This window comes from Phalacrocorax carbo, chromosome 3, assembly GCF_963921805.1.
Source record: "Phalacrocorax carbo chromosome 3, bPhaCar2.1, whole genome shotgun sequence".
NCBI lineage: Eukaryota > Metazoa > Chordata > Aves > Suliformes > Phalacrocoracidae > Phalacrocorax > Phalacrocorax carbo.
In genome coordinates, this window is record NC_087515.1 from 80806311 (window position 1) to 80821195 (window position 14885).

The following is a 14885-nucleotide window of genomic DNA, read 5'->3' on the forward strand; positions in this document are numbered from 1 at the left end:
TTTCTGGAATTTAAGTTACAACGACTTGCCAATAAATGCCAGATTTTCCTCCCCCACACAACCTCCACGTCCTCCATGAATCCATCCACGTGTCCTCCATGAATCCATTTCAGCTAGGTCTTGACAAGTCTTAGGAGGGAGTTCATGAGGCACAGCTGACTTGAGAGCACCTAACTGATCTTTCCTTAGTCTGTTCTCAGACTATAACAATTTCTTGTTGGATTCAAGTGCTTTATCTGTTTTGTTGTAGTTGGGAGTAGCAACTGAGACACAAAAAGACTTGACAAATAATTTATGAATATTTGTTCTTTGTTTCTCATGTCTTACTCTATGTATTATTGCTATTATTAAATGCTGCTTCTGCTTTTTAGGTTACAGGTCCTAAATCTTCCTTTTCCTGTGCTTACTTTGAAGTGCTAGTAAAGTCAACCACACTTTTCATCCCTTGCTATGTGCTTCCCTCTTCATTTTCAGTAACTCCTCAGGTCTTATACTCCAAGAGTTTGACTGGTGAAACCCCACTTACCCCCTGGCCTGGGACTTCTCTGGTGAGCCTGCAATTTCAGGGTGGGGATTGCAGCAGAGGTCCCCCATCCTGCTCAGGTGCCTTTGCCAGGCACCATTACCTCCTGTGACCCTGGAGAAACCAGGGCCCCGAGACCGCAGTGGCATGCTGCACTCTACACCGGCAGTTTCAAAAGGCAGTGTTTGTTGTTGGAAATTTTTTTTTTTTCTCAAAAACTGTAACAAGCAGATGTTTAAATATCGTTATTCCACAGGTTTTGAAAATTTATGACCTCCATCCCTTTCCTTTTATCCCCTAAGAACAAATCAAACTGAACCAAACGCCGCCACCCCCGCACAGCTGCTGCCTAGAGGCGGCGCGCGCCTCCCGCCCCCCGGCTCGGCTCCGCCCCGCGCATGCGCGCAGCGCTCTGGCCGCTGAGCATGTGCAGAGGCCTGGGGGCCGGAGGTGGCCTGGGGAGGCTCCGCGCCGCCACCGGTGCCATGGGGTGAGGTGAGGTGGCGGCGGGGGGTGTCCGCGGCTCCGGCTGGGCGTCCCGAGGATGGAGAGAGCCATGGAGCAGCTTAACCGGCTGACGAGGTCCCTACGCCGCGCCCGCACCGTGGAGCTGCCGGACGGTAGGAGAGGGGGGCGGCAGGGCGGTGGTCTGCCCCAGGGCCGCGGCGGCCTCCCCCGGGGTCGCGGCGGCCTTACCGCCCCGGCGCGGACGAGCTGAGGCGAGCCGGGGGCGAGCAGAGCTGAGCCGAGGCGGGGGCCGTGGCGTAGCCCCGCCCGGCGAGGCGACTCGGAGGGATGGAAGTCGGGTCCCTGCCCCCGCCTCCCAGGGGCGTTTTGTTGGTAGCGGGGATGGCAGCCGCGGCTGCGGCCTCCCCCGCCGCTCCGTCCCCCGGTGTCCCGGCGGTGGCTGTCACGGGGCGTGGGGGGCCCCTGCTCGCTGCGCCCGGGCCCGGGTGGTCCACCCTCTTCTTACCCGGTTCTAAATCCTTCCTTAGGTGCGTCGTCGGTGACGCACTAGTGATGGAATATCTTTGGTATTTTGTGTGCTTGTTTTTTATTTTTTCTTGCGTGTGTGTTGTGGTGTTTTTTTTCCCTGTAGTGCTGAATTTTGCTTGAAAAGGTGTTGTAAGTCACTGTCACCGGTCACAGCATAATTTTTTTGACTCTAAACTGCTTCTCATGGGTGCTAGCCACCCGATATCGGGATGAAGTTGAAAATACATCTTTAGGCTCTTACAGTAAGTAGTTCAGTGTTCCAGCCAGGTCTGGCCTTTGGGAAGACTACCCCTGCAGAAGCTTTTGGATATGCAAAAGTTTCTATTCCTGTGAGTCATGTGCTTTGATTGTGTTTTCTTCAGAGTTTATTTTTACAGTGGAGTCTTTGGCTGCATGTCTGCCAGGTTTATTTTCCAGTGTTGGAGGGAAAGGAGTAACATCGTCTTTTCTCTATGTGTTCCCTGTTTGGACTTCCTGGCTGCTGCGTATGGACTTCCCCTACAGTGAGCTGCTACACCCTTTCCTTATTGCTGCCCGTCAGCAGTTTCAGTGTCTGCCAGTAGAGTTGCTCATAAATGTCACAAAATGACAAGCAACTTTCAGATGGATTTTGCTGCTTCTTGGAAGTTCTTCAGCGGCAGCAGTGAAAACTGACGTAATACTGTTAATGTAAACTCAGACTTAGAAATAGTGTAGTAGTGCCAGGTTAACTAATTGGTGATGGCAATATGAATAATGCTTAGCACAGCCTACACCAGCTGGAGCTGCTTTAAATTTACTCCAGTACTAGCGTAGGCAAATTCATTCTGAATTTGAGTTTAGCTGTTTTCTTCCTATCCTTGGGCATTATCTTACACTTCAGAGGTAATTATGTCTGTGGTAGTGCAAATGAAAGCCCTCTGAGTTCTGGAACAAGTACTTCTCTTGCCCTGTAGTGCAGAAGGAATGTCCTGTGTATCTTCTAAGAATTACCTGAAACAAATCACAGTTGGACTGAAATAAGGAGATAAATGGACTTCAGGCACTGAAGTCTCGAATTACATTCCAAGAAAACCTCCATTCAATGGCCATGTAACTCTGGGTGCATCTTAGCTCATTATGTATCTTCTTTCTTGACCTTGGTGTTCCCTAGGTTCATACAGGCCTGCCCAAACTCTTCTTGAGAAGCAGGTTTGGGTTGTAGTGTTTTGCTCCAAACATGCAGTGACAGGATCAGCTTAGAAAATACCGCCACCATTCTAGTATGGCATGTGGTTTGGTGGCTTCATGTGTACTGTGTCCGGTTTCTTGAATTATGATTTCCCCCACTGCCCCCCTACATTGGAATAGCTTTAATTTGAAAGATATATAGTTAACCTCTACATCCGTAAACTAAGATTCATAGTACTCTCTTAGGAAATGGAGATGTATGTTTGAACTTCCTTATGCTGATAGAAGGCACTAAATCCAGGTATTTAACTTCCTTTGTATGTGCTGTAGCCATTAGATTATTATACAGATGGTGCTGACACTTTAGGATTGTGGTCTCTGCCAAATTCAAGCCAATATCTCATGAAATAAAATATTAAGTGTATCTTGGCAGGTCAGGATTCTAGATGATGAATTTTAAGTGTTTTTTTTTTTTTTAAGCAAGCATTAAGGCCTGAGCCCAATACCAGTGAATACCCTGAGCTGACCTTGCCAATAGGAAATAGTATTGGTTTTTTTTAATCACTCTTCTGAAGTATCCTTCAACAGGTGTTTTCTGGGCATTTAAGAGCTTGACACAAATTTCTAGATTCTACTGTTAAGGCCCAGTCCCTGAAAACTAGGCCTTGCGCCCTGGAGTTGTAGGTTTTAGGCCCTTTGTTGTCTCTGACTCTACATTTTGGGTGCCTTTTCTTTTTAGTTATTCATGACTTGAAACACAAGCGAGTTAGATACCAAATAAATTCTGCAAGTGCATGAGGTATATAATGCTTCTCTCGCTGGTGTCATGTAGTTTTACTTTAAGTCAATAGGAGTTTGTTTATTAATAGGGATAACTTCTACCAAAAATAGGTATAAAAGCTCCTTAGTCCCACACCCTTTTGATTCTTTCTGTACAGAAAAGCTCTGGAAAAATCTGCATATGTTCCACAGTGTAGATTCTGTTAATGGAATAGCAAAGGGCTTAGTTTTGTAGCTATATCATAAAAACCTTCTGTGGCCGAGCTATACACATATTTAACTAGTGTCTTTTTCTAGATTGCTATACTTGCAATATAGCTAAGTTTAATCAGGATCAGTATTGAGCATTTTAGTTAAGTGTGCTGGTATATTTAAAGCTTTTTTTGGGTCCATTTTAAATGGGGCATGATTATGAGAATATGTAAGGATGCCATGCTCAGTTTTAGTTGGCGCTTCCAAGTTGTTTTTTGTTTCAGTTGGTGAGCTTTACCTTCCTGCCAAGAGATCTGTGGAACAGAGCTCAAGCAAGAGATTTTTTTTTCACTTGTATATACTGGAGGCTAATCATGGATACAATTTTAAAAAGTGAACAAATATTTTCCACAATGTATTTCTTTTTTAGCATCTATCTAATTTTATTTCCAGGACTCTCCCTCTGTGTGTCCCCTCCCTCCCAGCCTGCCTCCTCCCCCCAGCACTCAAATTCTAGAGGTGCATGTTGGGGGTGGAGTTACGTGATGCTCAGAGTTCTGCTGTAAGGAACAATCTATAGACAGTTCAAAATTCTGGACTTGGTGATAGTCAGAATTACTCTGCAGCTTTGAAACTTCATTTGGTGTTTTGAGACGTTTGTGTCTTCAACCATGCATTCACTGTAAGCAACATTTATAAAAAATCTTTTAAAAATTCAATAACAGAATTAATGTTACTTGAATTTGAATTGACTTATCTCTTTTCAGTATTCAAAAGTAATAACAGATTAGCATAGCTTCTTTCTTTTGTTAGCTACAGACTGCTTTAAATAGTGGGTAGCAGCACTAATCTTGCAGCACTGTAAAAGAAAAATAATGAGTAGCATAGCTGCAGCATGATAAGGGCTTCTCTGGCTCTGCTTTAATTCTGAATAGTTCTTTGTTTAATATTTGGTAAGTGTTAGCTCACCTATCTAGTGAAAGTAGTGAACATATACAATCATGGTATATAAAAGGTATGAGAAGTGATACTTTTTTGGGCCTGTTTTAATTATTCCTGTTTTGATTGCTTTGTAACTTTGGTATTTGGATCAACTAAGATAATGAGGAAAAAGTTAAAACTAAAAGTTTTATGAGAACAGTCCTATATTTCCTTATCCTGGAACCATACACCTGGGTTCTCAGAAAGTGTAGTCCTTGCTGTCGTAAACTGGCATCTGCATGAAGAGTCTGTGGAGATTGTACTCCCAGCAATGGGTAGTTTGCTTCGAGCTAGAAAATAGAATTGTTCTACATCAATAATTAATAACATTTACTATACATTATTATTAATAATTATTACACATTAAAGCCTTTTAAGTTTTGTCATATTCATTCTTTAAAAATATTTTGCTACAGAAAGTCTGGAAGTCTGTAAGTGACCAAACACGCATGTCATACCCATACAGTGTGCAGCAGTAGTACTGACAGAGACTGTATAGCCAAATGTCACTCGGTTCCCACCACTGATGTGGGTCTTGGTGTTCTGGCCTTTTTTCATTGCCTTTAGATGTGGAATATAAAACTAATTAGAAACGAAAATGAAAATTATTGCATTCAGGTATTCAAGTTTAGAGACAAAAAGAAATAATTACGAGTAACTTAAATAAATCACTTTTGCAAACTCATAGGTATCAGGGCTATGGAAGTCACGTTGGAACACCGGAAATTTCCTTTTTAAAGAAAGCTGTTTACTTTTTTGTTAATGCACATTTCTTAACACTTTGTAATAATTAACAGAATTGTCAATTTAAAGAAATTGATGCTCCATTGAAAATTCTGTAATTATTACTTGGTAAAAGAAAAAAAGCCACATTGAAATTTCATGTGTTGCGATCCTGTTAATAACCTCTGCTCTCTGAGTATGGTGGCTTTTTCTTTATAATGAAGCTTTAGGTACATATAAACTGTGTAAATAAGAATGATGTGTTGAACAATGGACACTTTAAAAGGTACATAAGTGTTGCTAGATGAATTTATTTTACATAAAAGATTTCTTTATGTTAATGGAGTAATTTAATTTCTTCACAGATAATGAAACTGCGGTCTATACACTAATGCCGATGGTTATGGCTGACCAGCACAGGTGAGAGCTTCTTTAAATTTCCTTTTTCATCTTTTTAATTTCTTTTTTTTTTTTCCTCCTAAGGTCCAAAAAATCCAGCATGTTTGCTGCAGTTGTAGCTGCTAGAGCAATTCCAGGAGTTCTACTGCTGAATTGCTGAGGTAGCTTCTGTAGCTGAAGTTAATCACTGACTGTGTGCATCCCAGCATATTCTTACCTGATAATGGCATAAAATAAAACCAGTGTTTTATTTTATGCCATAGACTAGAGCTGGGATTTGTTCTGTTGATGCACGTAGAGAAATTTGCCCTGGGAAACAAAAGCATTTTTCTGTAACTGGGTTGTAGCTCTGTGTATTTATTGATGGCATAGAAGCTCTTAATCTCATCAGACATTTCTGAAAGACATGGAATAAGGGTTGGACAATGATATTGATACTTCTGTGGGTCCTCAGATGACCAGCTGTTTCTCTTATGCAGTTGCCCTCAAAGTGGTTGGGACCTGGGGGCTGTGTAGTGCCAGCTAAGTGGTGCTACCTTCTGCTGAGTTTTGTAGACAAGCAGGTAGTAACTCTTACTGAAATTGTAAACTGTTTATCTGATTACGATAGACGTTTGTTCTGCTACATAATATCTTGTTGATGTTGTGTGCAAGGGTTTTAAATTCTGTGATCAGCTCATTACTGGAGGTTGAAATTGCCAGCTCACTTGCAGTTTTGCCTGTTTTGAAATGTTTTAACTTAACTAATATTTTATTTTTATTAATTCAGTAGGGCTTGAAGGGTCCTATTTACATTTCTTATCTTATTGGCATATCATGTGTCCTTCTACTTGATCATGATGATTTCACATACCAGTCTTCCTTCTGTACTTTGCCTATGTTTGGGAAAGCTGCTGGATATCTGATTAGGGCATTTGTGTTGAGATAAGAAGGAAAAAGGGGAATTTATTGTTTTTCAAACCAAAGCTATTATATGCTTGTTTTCCATATTTGTAAAGTGATTTGGCTGTCTGGTATAATTCTTGCTAGTATACATTTGAAACAGTTGTCCAGTGTCACAGTTCATTTTTTATTTACAAGTAGGAAGTGACAGAGTAAAAGTATTGTTGATATGCAGGTGCTTGAAAGCTGTTGGATCTCTTGTTCGGAAATTAGTTGGAAGGAAAATAAAGAATGATCAAGTAAGAAATAGAGTACTTGTGTGCAAGTTACTTTGCTTGGATATTGTGAGCTATTTTTTAATTAAAATTATATTTGTTTGAAGGTCTGTCTCAGAGCTGCTATCAAATTCAAAATTTGATGTGAATTATGCATTTGGACGTGTGAAGAGAAGTTTGCTTCATATTGCAGCAAAGTAAGACTTACTTGAGTCCAGTCCAGAAGTTAACAATGAAAGTATTACCACAAATCTAAGGCACCAATGTAAGCTGGAAAACTCTGTAGTATCAGTTAACATTTTGTTTTTACACTTTTTTCGTATTTTGTTTGTTCTTTTAGCAACGTGCCTGCCTTATTGAGAGGACAGGTTTTACGCATGGTATCAACTGGCTTTCCAAATTCTAGTGAAGGAAGCTTTGTAGATACTGTTTTTCCTTTTCTGTGAAATCTCAGTCTGTGAAGAAATGTAGCCACTTCTTGTATCCTGTATAGCTGTGTTACTCTTGCCTTTTTAGATTTAGAAAAACCGTGTCTGCAGGTGCTGTTTGTTTTTTTAAGTATTCTAAAACAGTGGGAAGTGCTTCGATGTTCTTGGAGAAGCAGCTGCTCCGAAGTACTACATGTGACCATAACTGAAGGGAATATAATTTGGCTGCTCACTTATAATAAATTTTTGCAACCTGGATAAAGGACTTTAGGTCACACATTTTAAATTTGCACTTGATTATTTAATATTTTATGTAGCTCTTCAATGGGGATAAATCTATATTGCCAAGAAACAGACAGATTAACATAACCTTAATAGAAATGAACCAGATAGTTTTTGAAATGGCCTTTCAGGAAACTAAACTTTAAAATAATAAATGAATGTTCCATATATGGGTCTCATTTTAAATATCTTGAAAGTTCTTACATTTAAACTGTTAAAAAGTAAAAATAATAAATAGCAGTAGTATTGCATATAAATAGCAGGTATTTGGGCACAATAAAGGTAGAAGTTCTGCTTTCCAGCAGACTGTTTCTAGCAGTTCTGTTTTCTAGCAGGCTCAGAGATAATTCTGAGACTTACCTCAGAATTATACGCTGCTTATATAAAATGTACTTAAAGTACTTAAAGAAAAAAATGCAAGCAAATTTTTATCATACATCTTAGAAGTATCTTTGAAAAGGTGTATCTATTGATCATAAAACCCAAGAAATTGTGTTACACTTAGTTTCTGGATTCTCTGTTATCTTGGCTATTGTGTCATTAAGAGGTTGTCAACATGCTGGTTTTGCAATTTATTGTACAGCTGATCTTAAGTTTATTTGGACTTCATGTAGCAGTTCTGTCATTGGGAAGACTGTCGTGATGGATACAAAAACACTATATCTTTATCCTCTCAGTCAGCTCCTCCTCTTGAAGAGTTCAGGAGTAAGATAAACATACAATGCAAAGTTTTTGTTCTTGGTGTCATTGATTATCCTGGAGAGCTGCAATATTATGAAAAGTAAAAGGAAGTTACAGATTCAAAACAAATAGCAAAGAAGCGTTTGTATGAGTTTTAGAATTTTTCTGATATTTAAACCCTTAAATATAACTTCCAGACACTGAAGTGTAACAAAAAAAGATATTGGAATTGTCATTTAATGGAAAATTCAGTGAATAGATTAAAGATGAGGAAGGTGAGAGGAAATAGTAAGCAAAATGTTTTAAACAATTGGCAGTCTTAAAGATAAGCTGTTGGGTTTTAAAGTCACTAAAATAGCATAGAAGGCTAACGCCTATTTATTAGTACAAGTTATGATCAGTTGGTTCTCACTGCATTTAAGTGTCTTTCCTTTAGCTTTGTGTATATTGAACTATGAGGGTGTAAAAACGGTTTTGTGTTAAGATTTCCTACTGAATGTAATACGTACATACTATTGCTGTTGTCTTTATGTCAATATAGATTTGGTTTGTAAATACTGTTGTTACAGTTTTTCTCTTATTTTGTTCTTAGCTGTGGATCAGTTGAATGCCTTGTTCTATTATTAAAAAAAGGGGCAAATCCAAACTATCAGGACATTTCAGGATGCACGCCTCTCCATTTAGCAGCAAGGAATGGGTAAGAAAAATTTTTAAAATTCATAAAGGTTTTGTGCACAGTGCACTCGAGCTGACATGTTCTGTAATATTTTTGCATAGTTAAAACAAAATACTTTTCCACTCCTGAAAATAGGGATGGCATGCTTAGAGAGAATGTGGAGATTAAAATCCGTACTTTGAATATTCACAAAATAAGTTCATATAAATAGGCAGTTATGTCTGAAGTACCAATTTCAGTGCTGGTCATTTTAGTGTTTTCTTTTAAGCAGCAGCTTAATGATTCTTACAACAGTGATCGAACAAGAGACACATTCGCCTTCCAGTTAGCTGAGTAAGAACAGATTCTGAAGAGAACACTAGAGGGTTTGAAAGGGTTCAGAGATTTTTGATTTTTCTCAGATAGTGTCTCCAAGGAGATTTTTATTATGAGGGAAGGAATACAAAGTTTGCCTGCCCAATACTGGGGAACCCCAGAATGGTGAAGCAAGCACCTTTTTAAGATCTTTTTTTCTTGAATTGTAGTGTGTGTGGAAACACACAGCTGATAATGGTAATGTTGTCTTTTTAGAGCATGTATGTCTTACAGTAACTGAATTGTATCATGGCTGGTACTTCAGATGAGGAGGAGGTAGTGTTTAGTGGCTTCTAGGTATGTGGGAGGAGTATCTGTAGGAGAAGGAAGCAGTCAAGTGGTACATGATGAAATGCAGAAATGTACACAGGCGACAGTTATGTGGAAAGGAGGCATGAATAAGGTAGAAGAGATACCAAATAAAAAGAAAAGTAGAAATAAACTTTGAAGGGTAAAGTGCTTACAGCATTAAAAGACCAAACAAAACATGAAATAGGAAAAACACCCCTTGTCAAAGACTTACATGGTGTTACAGTGAGTGTCTCATTAAATAATGATCTAGTGGTGTACTGTAAATGTGTTCACTGAAGTGTACGGACTATGATGAACTTCATGGATTTCATTAGCTGAACTCTAGCTTCCTGTCTTGAGAGTGTAGTTCATGCTGAGCTAAAGCTGTTAGTATTGGTTAAGTACTTCTACACTTTCCACAGAACCGTTCAGCTGCACAACTGTGTTTTTAGACCTGTGCTGTTACATGCTATGCTTGCACTGTATGCGTGCGTCTCTGGTGCTATTGATGATCACTTCTCTTTTTCACATGCACCGTGCCATACTCCTTATAAAGTAGAACTACCTGCTGTGGTTTGTACAATGATGAATTAGAGTAAGTGGAGCTCTGAGAAGATACTTGGTCTTTGTAAATTATTTTCCCTGGCTGCGTTTGAATGTGTTCCTCTTGTTTATAGCCAGAAGAAATGTATGAGCAAGCTGCTGGAATACAGTGCAGATGTCAACATTTGTAATAATGAAGGCTTGACTGCAGTAAGTGCTATCTATTCTCATGTTGGTCTTAAAATAAAGGAAGAATTTGAAAATTCTCATTTCTTAAGCTTCTGCCACGTGTCTAGTGCCCTTAAGAATCAAAAGCTGTGATCAAAGTACCTAAGCATATGGCAGTGGTGTTCAAAGCTTCTCTTTGTGAAAATGTTGACAATAGGACAGTCAGGTTTAAAGTCGTACCTATGAAATACTTATTGCTAAAGGAAACGTATCATCATTTTGTACTTAGATTCACTGGTTGGCTGTTAATGGGCGAACAGAATTGCTTCATGATCTTGTTCAGCACGTCAGTAATGTAGATGTTGAAGATGCAATGGGACAGACAGCCCTTCATGTAGCTTGTCAAAATGGACACAAGACAGTAAGTTTCTAAATTTTATTAACACATAGGATTTGTGAAGAGTTGGGTAAAGCCTCAGTGTTGTCATGTGTGGTTTTTTATAAACTTCAGGCTAGTCATGCACGTAATGGTTAGAAGTGTGAAGAACTCTATTGTTTGTCTTGGTATTGACTGCAGACACTTCCATGGGAATAACTAATTTATTCTTGTGCAAATGATTGATCTTGGTGTTTATGGGAGTTTAAGTGACTTACGTATACTATTCAGCTGTCTTGTAGTACGGTTATTGCCTTGTTGATGGCAGATTTTGATGTAGTGTTAAAGTAAGGAAGAACATTTTCAAATGTTTTTAGAATGTGTTTGAATCATAATTGTACCAGTGATTATGTGCTTTTGAAATCTGAAAAGTTCTTAATTTACTGTTGATAAAAACTGAACACAGAGTTGGGTCACTTGGGTATTTCACATTGGAAGTAAGCAAGTTCACATAGACTCTTCCTTTATTGATCTGTGTGAATAGTTTTTTAGATCTGGCTTTGCATTAGGGCTGATTATTTGCTCTCAGGGTACATGTCTGGGTGCTTTACTTGAGGTGTATTACAGCCATGTAGAGCAGTGATCTTGAATTATACAGATTGTCTCCAAGACTATTTACTGTTAAAAAAAAATATCACTGTCTTTATACCTGGATCCTTTCTGTTGTCATTGTCAGAGCTCAACTTTGGAAGACCAAATTATGAGAAACTTATCTATAGACTTATCTCCTTCATGTGACTGGAATATAGCAGAAGTTGTTTGACCATCTGCTTGATGTTTTCATATTTTAGAATTTGCTTACTTATTTCTTCTACTCTAGTGTGTGTTTAAAACTTCAGCTTGTAATAAGGCTGTTTATGGCTGTCAGTAGCTTAAGGTTTACTTCTCCAAAGTGTCGTTTTCCTTTTTAAATGGCTTGTAGTTTCAGGGGTCTTTGGAATTAGCTGAATTTCAATAAAAGGCATTGTTAGTAAAATGGGAAGTTCAAAGGAAGCTTTATGAGCTCTGACAGCCATGATTTTCCATATAGTGTTTAAGAATTTTGGTTTTGAGACCATTATTGAAAATTAAATCCTTCAGTGTCACTAGACACTAGATTGTTGCAAGCCAATAGAATGTTCTGTTGCTCTTTTTCTAATGCTGGTATTCTTCTGTTCCAGACGGTGCAGTGTTTGCTAGACAGCGGTGCAGATATAAACAGGCCAAATGTGTCAGGGGCAACTCCGCTCTATTTTGCTTGCAGGTATATATTTGTAACTTTGAATACTGTGCTAAAAGTGAAATTGATTTTTTTTTTAATGCTTCTGTAATAAAAATGATTAGAAAGCACAGAATTTAGGAAGCATAAAAGCTGACTGGTATTTAATCTTGCCTCATGTTTGAATGTAGTTTGGTGACTCATCTAAATACTTATCTTAGTACTGCAGGCTTATATACCTCTTTCTAACAGACATGTTAAACATAGCTGTGAATGTGCTAGTATGAGTCAAATAATGACTGCTGAACTTTTTTCTGAAAATGAGATCTCCCAACTTAAATTATTTTGAGTAAACTGAAAAGGCAAGTTTGACTATCCTTTAATGTACATTATGGTATTACAGTGTACATGAAATGTGCATACATGTCTTGAAGTTGCAATGTTGAATTGAAATTATATTGTTGCTTTGATCAGTTCTGTTTTCTTAAGTTTTATTTTAAAACTAATCACTTGTTTTCATTGGAGCATTCTGCTATCTGGCAGAACACTTACAATTTTATAATCCCTGTGTTTTGGTTACAGGTTAAATAGTTCACCTATGATAAAATGTTAATATAAACAAAAGGAGAAATGGACTGACCTGGTGGCCTGCCAAGAGTTATGTTGTGGGAGCCCTGGTCTCTGGAGCTAGTATATGCTGACTTCTTGGCAGATGAGAAGACGGGAAGTGGAGAATAAATAGCTGCTAGCTAATTGAGTGCGTTGGTGCTTGATTTATGGACTGGTATTGGCATCCACTTTAAAAGCAGCAAGCAACTTGTCTTGGTGGTTCCCCATGAGAAGGGAATGTGTTGCAAGTGCTGTGGTGATGTTCCTTTAGAAATGAAAAATTGGAGCGGCTGGCAGGATAGAATGAACAGGGTGTGTAGTGGAAGTCAATGTCTCCTTGTTGGAAGTGCCAGTTGGTGGTGCTGCCACCCAGGAAGAAAGATTATAGGTCCTTGATGACAGGGCAGCAGTGGCTTGTGATGGCTGGAGAAAGGGTATTGGTGCTCAAAGTCTGACTCTGAAACCCCGATTTTTTCAAGGTGTTGGGTTGTGCATTTAGTCTAGAGAACTACAATGAAGAGATGCTTAAAGTAGGCCATTAGTTTTAGCTCCTTTCTGAGAACTGGTAGCTGACTCTGTTTGCACTGGGGCAAAGTCAGGTATGTTAGTTAATTTGCTAGTTTCCTGGGCTGGAAGGACATGAGTGAGGAGAACTCAGCTGGGAACTATTGAGACCAGTGAAGCTACCTCTTGCCCTTCAGCTGTTAATTGTCACTTTTTCTGTGCCCTTCCTGAACTGTTAGTGCAGGCAGCCTTGGTGTGTTCCAGGACAGCAAATATTCATACATTCGTGTAAAGGGTACGCTGCAAACTAGCTTGTGATTTAAACTTCACTGAAAAACTTGTATCGGTAACCTTAATTGCCTTGTCTTTTGTATCAGTCTTTCATTTCACCCTTTATAGATACTTCTGTATTATGTTTGACACTGTATGCACTAAATATTGGTGAAGGCAATAGTCAGTAGTTTTCAGTGTGTTTTTAATGAAGTTAACATCTAATCACTGGTACCCAATTTCTAATTTTCTTCAGAAGAAAGGGTTTTGGAAAGTGTATGCTGTAGATGTTGAGGGATGTAAATAATATTTGGTCTTACTTTTTTCTAGGCAATGATGGCATGTTGGAATAGTTGTTTGAAATTCTCAACTCAAGGAAACATGTGTCCTATACAACCCATAAATAGATGAATGAGACTGAAATAGACTCTGAATGGAAAAGTAAAACTAATTGCTCTTCGCATTTAAAGGCTAGGCAAAACATTCACATGTATTGGCTAAAAGAAATTAGAGCCAAGAGTGATGTATTGAACTCTTGTGCAAAAAAAAAGTTTTATCAATAAAAAAAAATCTTAGTAATGTTTTACTGATGGTTAAAGCACAATTAGACTATTTCTTTATCCCAAATCTGGCAGGAGTGAGCAAAGAACTCAGTGAAGAAAACTTTCAAGTAAATTAGGTCGTGAATTGAGGAAGAGCTCTGTTTTTTGCAGGAAATGCAGCTCATATGTATATACGATGCTATGCTAAGATTAATCATTTCTGAATGATGAGGGTGACTCTGGCTTGATAAATGGGTCATACCTAATTCTGCACTGTGCTTCTGCAGTGGTCTTGAAAGGTGGTAGAAGAACATACGTGCCATTATCTTCCATTCTGTGTTTCTGCTTGCTTTCATACCACAACTACTGTTTTCTCCTAGCTTATATTGCTTTTGTTTGTTAGATGCAATAAAGTCAGATTTATCACTCATAGCTAAGTATAAGTGCTGTATTAACTCTCTTCTCTTCCCTTGAATAGCCATGGTCAGAGAGACACTGCACAAATTCTTTTGATGAGAGGAGCCAAATATTTACCAGACAAAAACGGTATTACTCCACTGGATCTGTGTGTACAGGTATTGAGTTAGCAACACTTTTTTCTATGAACTTCTATCACTTACTACAGTGTGACCTGATAAGTGTCATCTTTTTAAAGCCTATATTAGATGGTAGTCTTTTAGTGAAACAGAAATGCAAAAATAATTTTTTGCAATTAAATTGATCCTACAGGCAGGTTCCCAATTCGTACTGTTTGCAAAGGCCTTTAATGTCTTTAAAGACTTGAAGATTGGAGCTCATGAGAAGCAAAGAGTTTGCAGGACTCCATTTGACTAGAAATTTTGGGAAACCTTGGTATATTGGTAATAGACTCTGTTTAGGTGCTTAACTGTTAACAGGTAAGAGGTAAGGGCATGCAGAGGAGTGACTTTTTTTCAAATCAAGTAATAGATTTTCTTTTCTCTTGAAGAGATATTACTAATAAAAACAAGCAAAACTTACATGG

At 38.7% G+C, this 14885-nt stretch overlaps 1 protein-coding gene across 5 annotated transcripts in view; it reads left to right on the forward strand.

Moving 5' to 3' along the window:
- Positions 1-939: 939 nt before the first annotated feature.
- Positions 940-14885, forward strand: part of HACE1 (HECT domain and ankyrin repeat containing E3 ubiquitin protein ligase 1) — a 52691-nt gene continuing 38745 nt past the window's right edge. For 3 of the 5 annotated variants that reach the window (XM_064447549.1, XM_064447551.1, XM_064447553.1), the window contains exons 1-8: positions 940-1143; positions 5710-5764; positions 7008-7097; positions 8884-8988; positions 10290-10365; positions 10613-10744; positions 11920-12002; positions 14361-14457. In XM_064447549.1, the coding sequence (XP_064303619.1) occupies positions 1068-1143; positions 5710-5764; positions 7008-7097; positions 8884-8988; positions 10290-10365; positions 10613-10744; positions 11920-12002; positions 14361-14457 (714 nt within the window). In that variant the 5' untranslated portion in view covers positions 940-1067. Of the gene's footprint in view, positions 1144-5709; positions 5765-7007; positions 7166-8883; positions 8989-10289; positions 10366-10612; positions 10745-11919; positions 12003-14360; positions 14458-14885 lie in introns of those variants that run through there. The other 2 variants (XM_064447552.1, XM_064447554.1) reach the window with 2 other exon arrangements.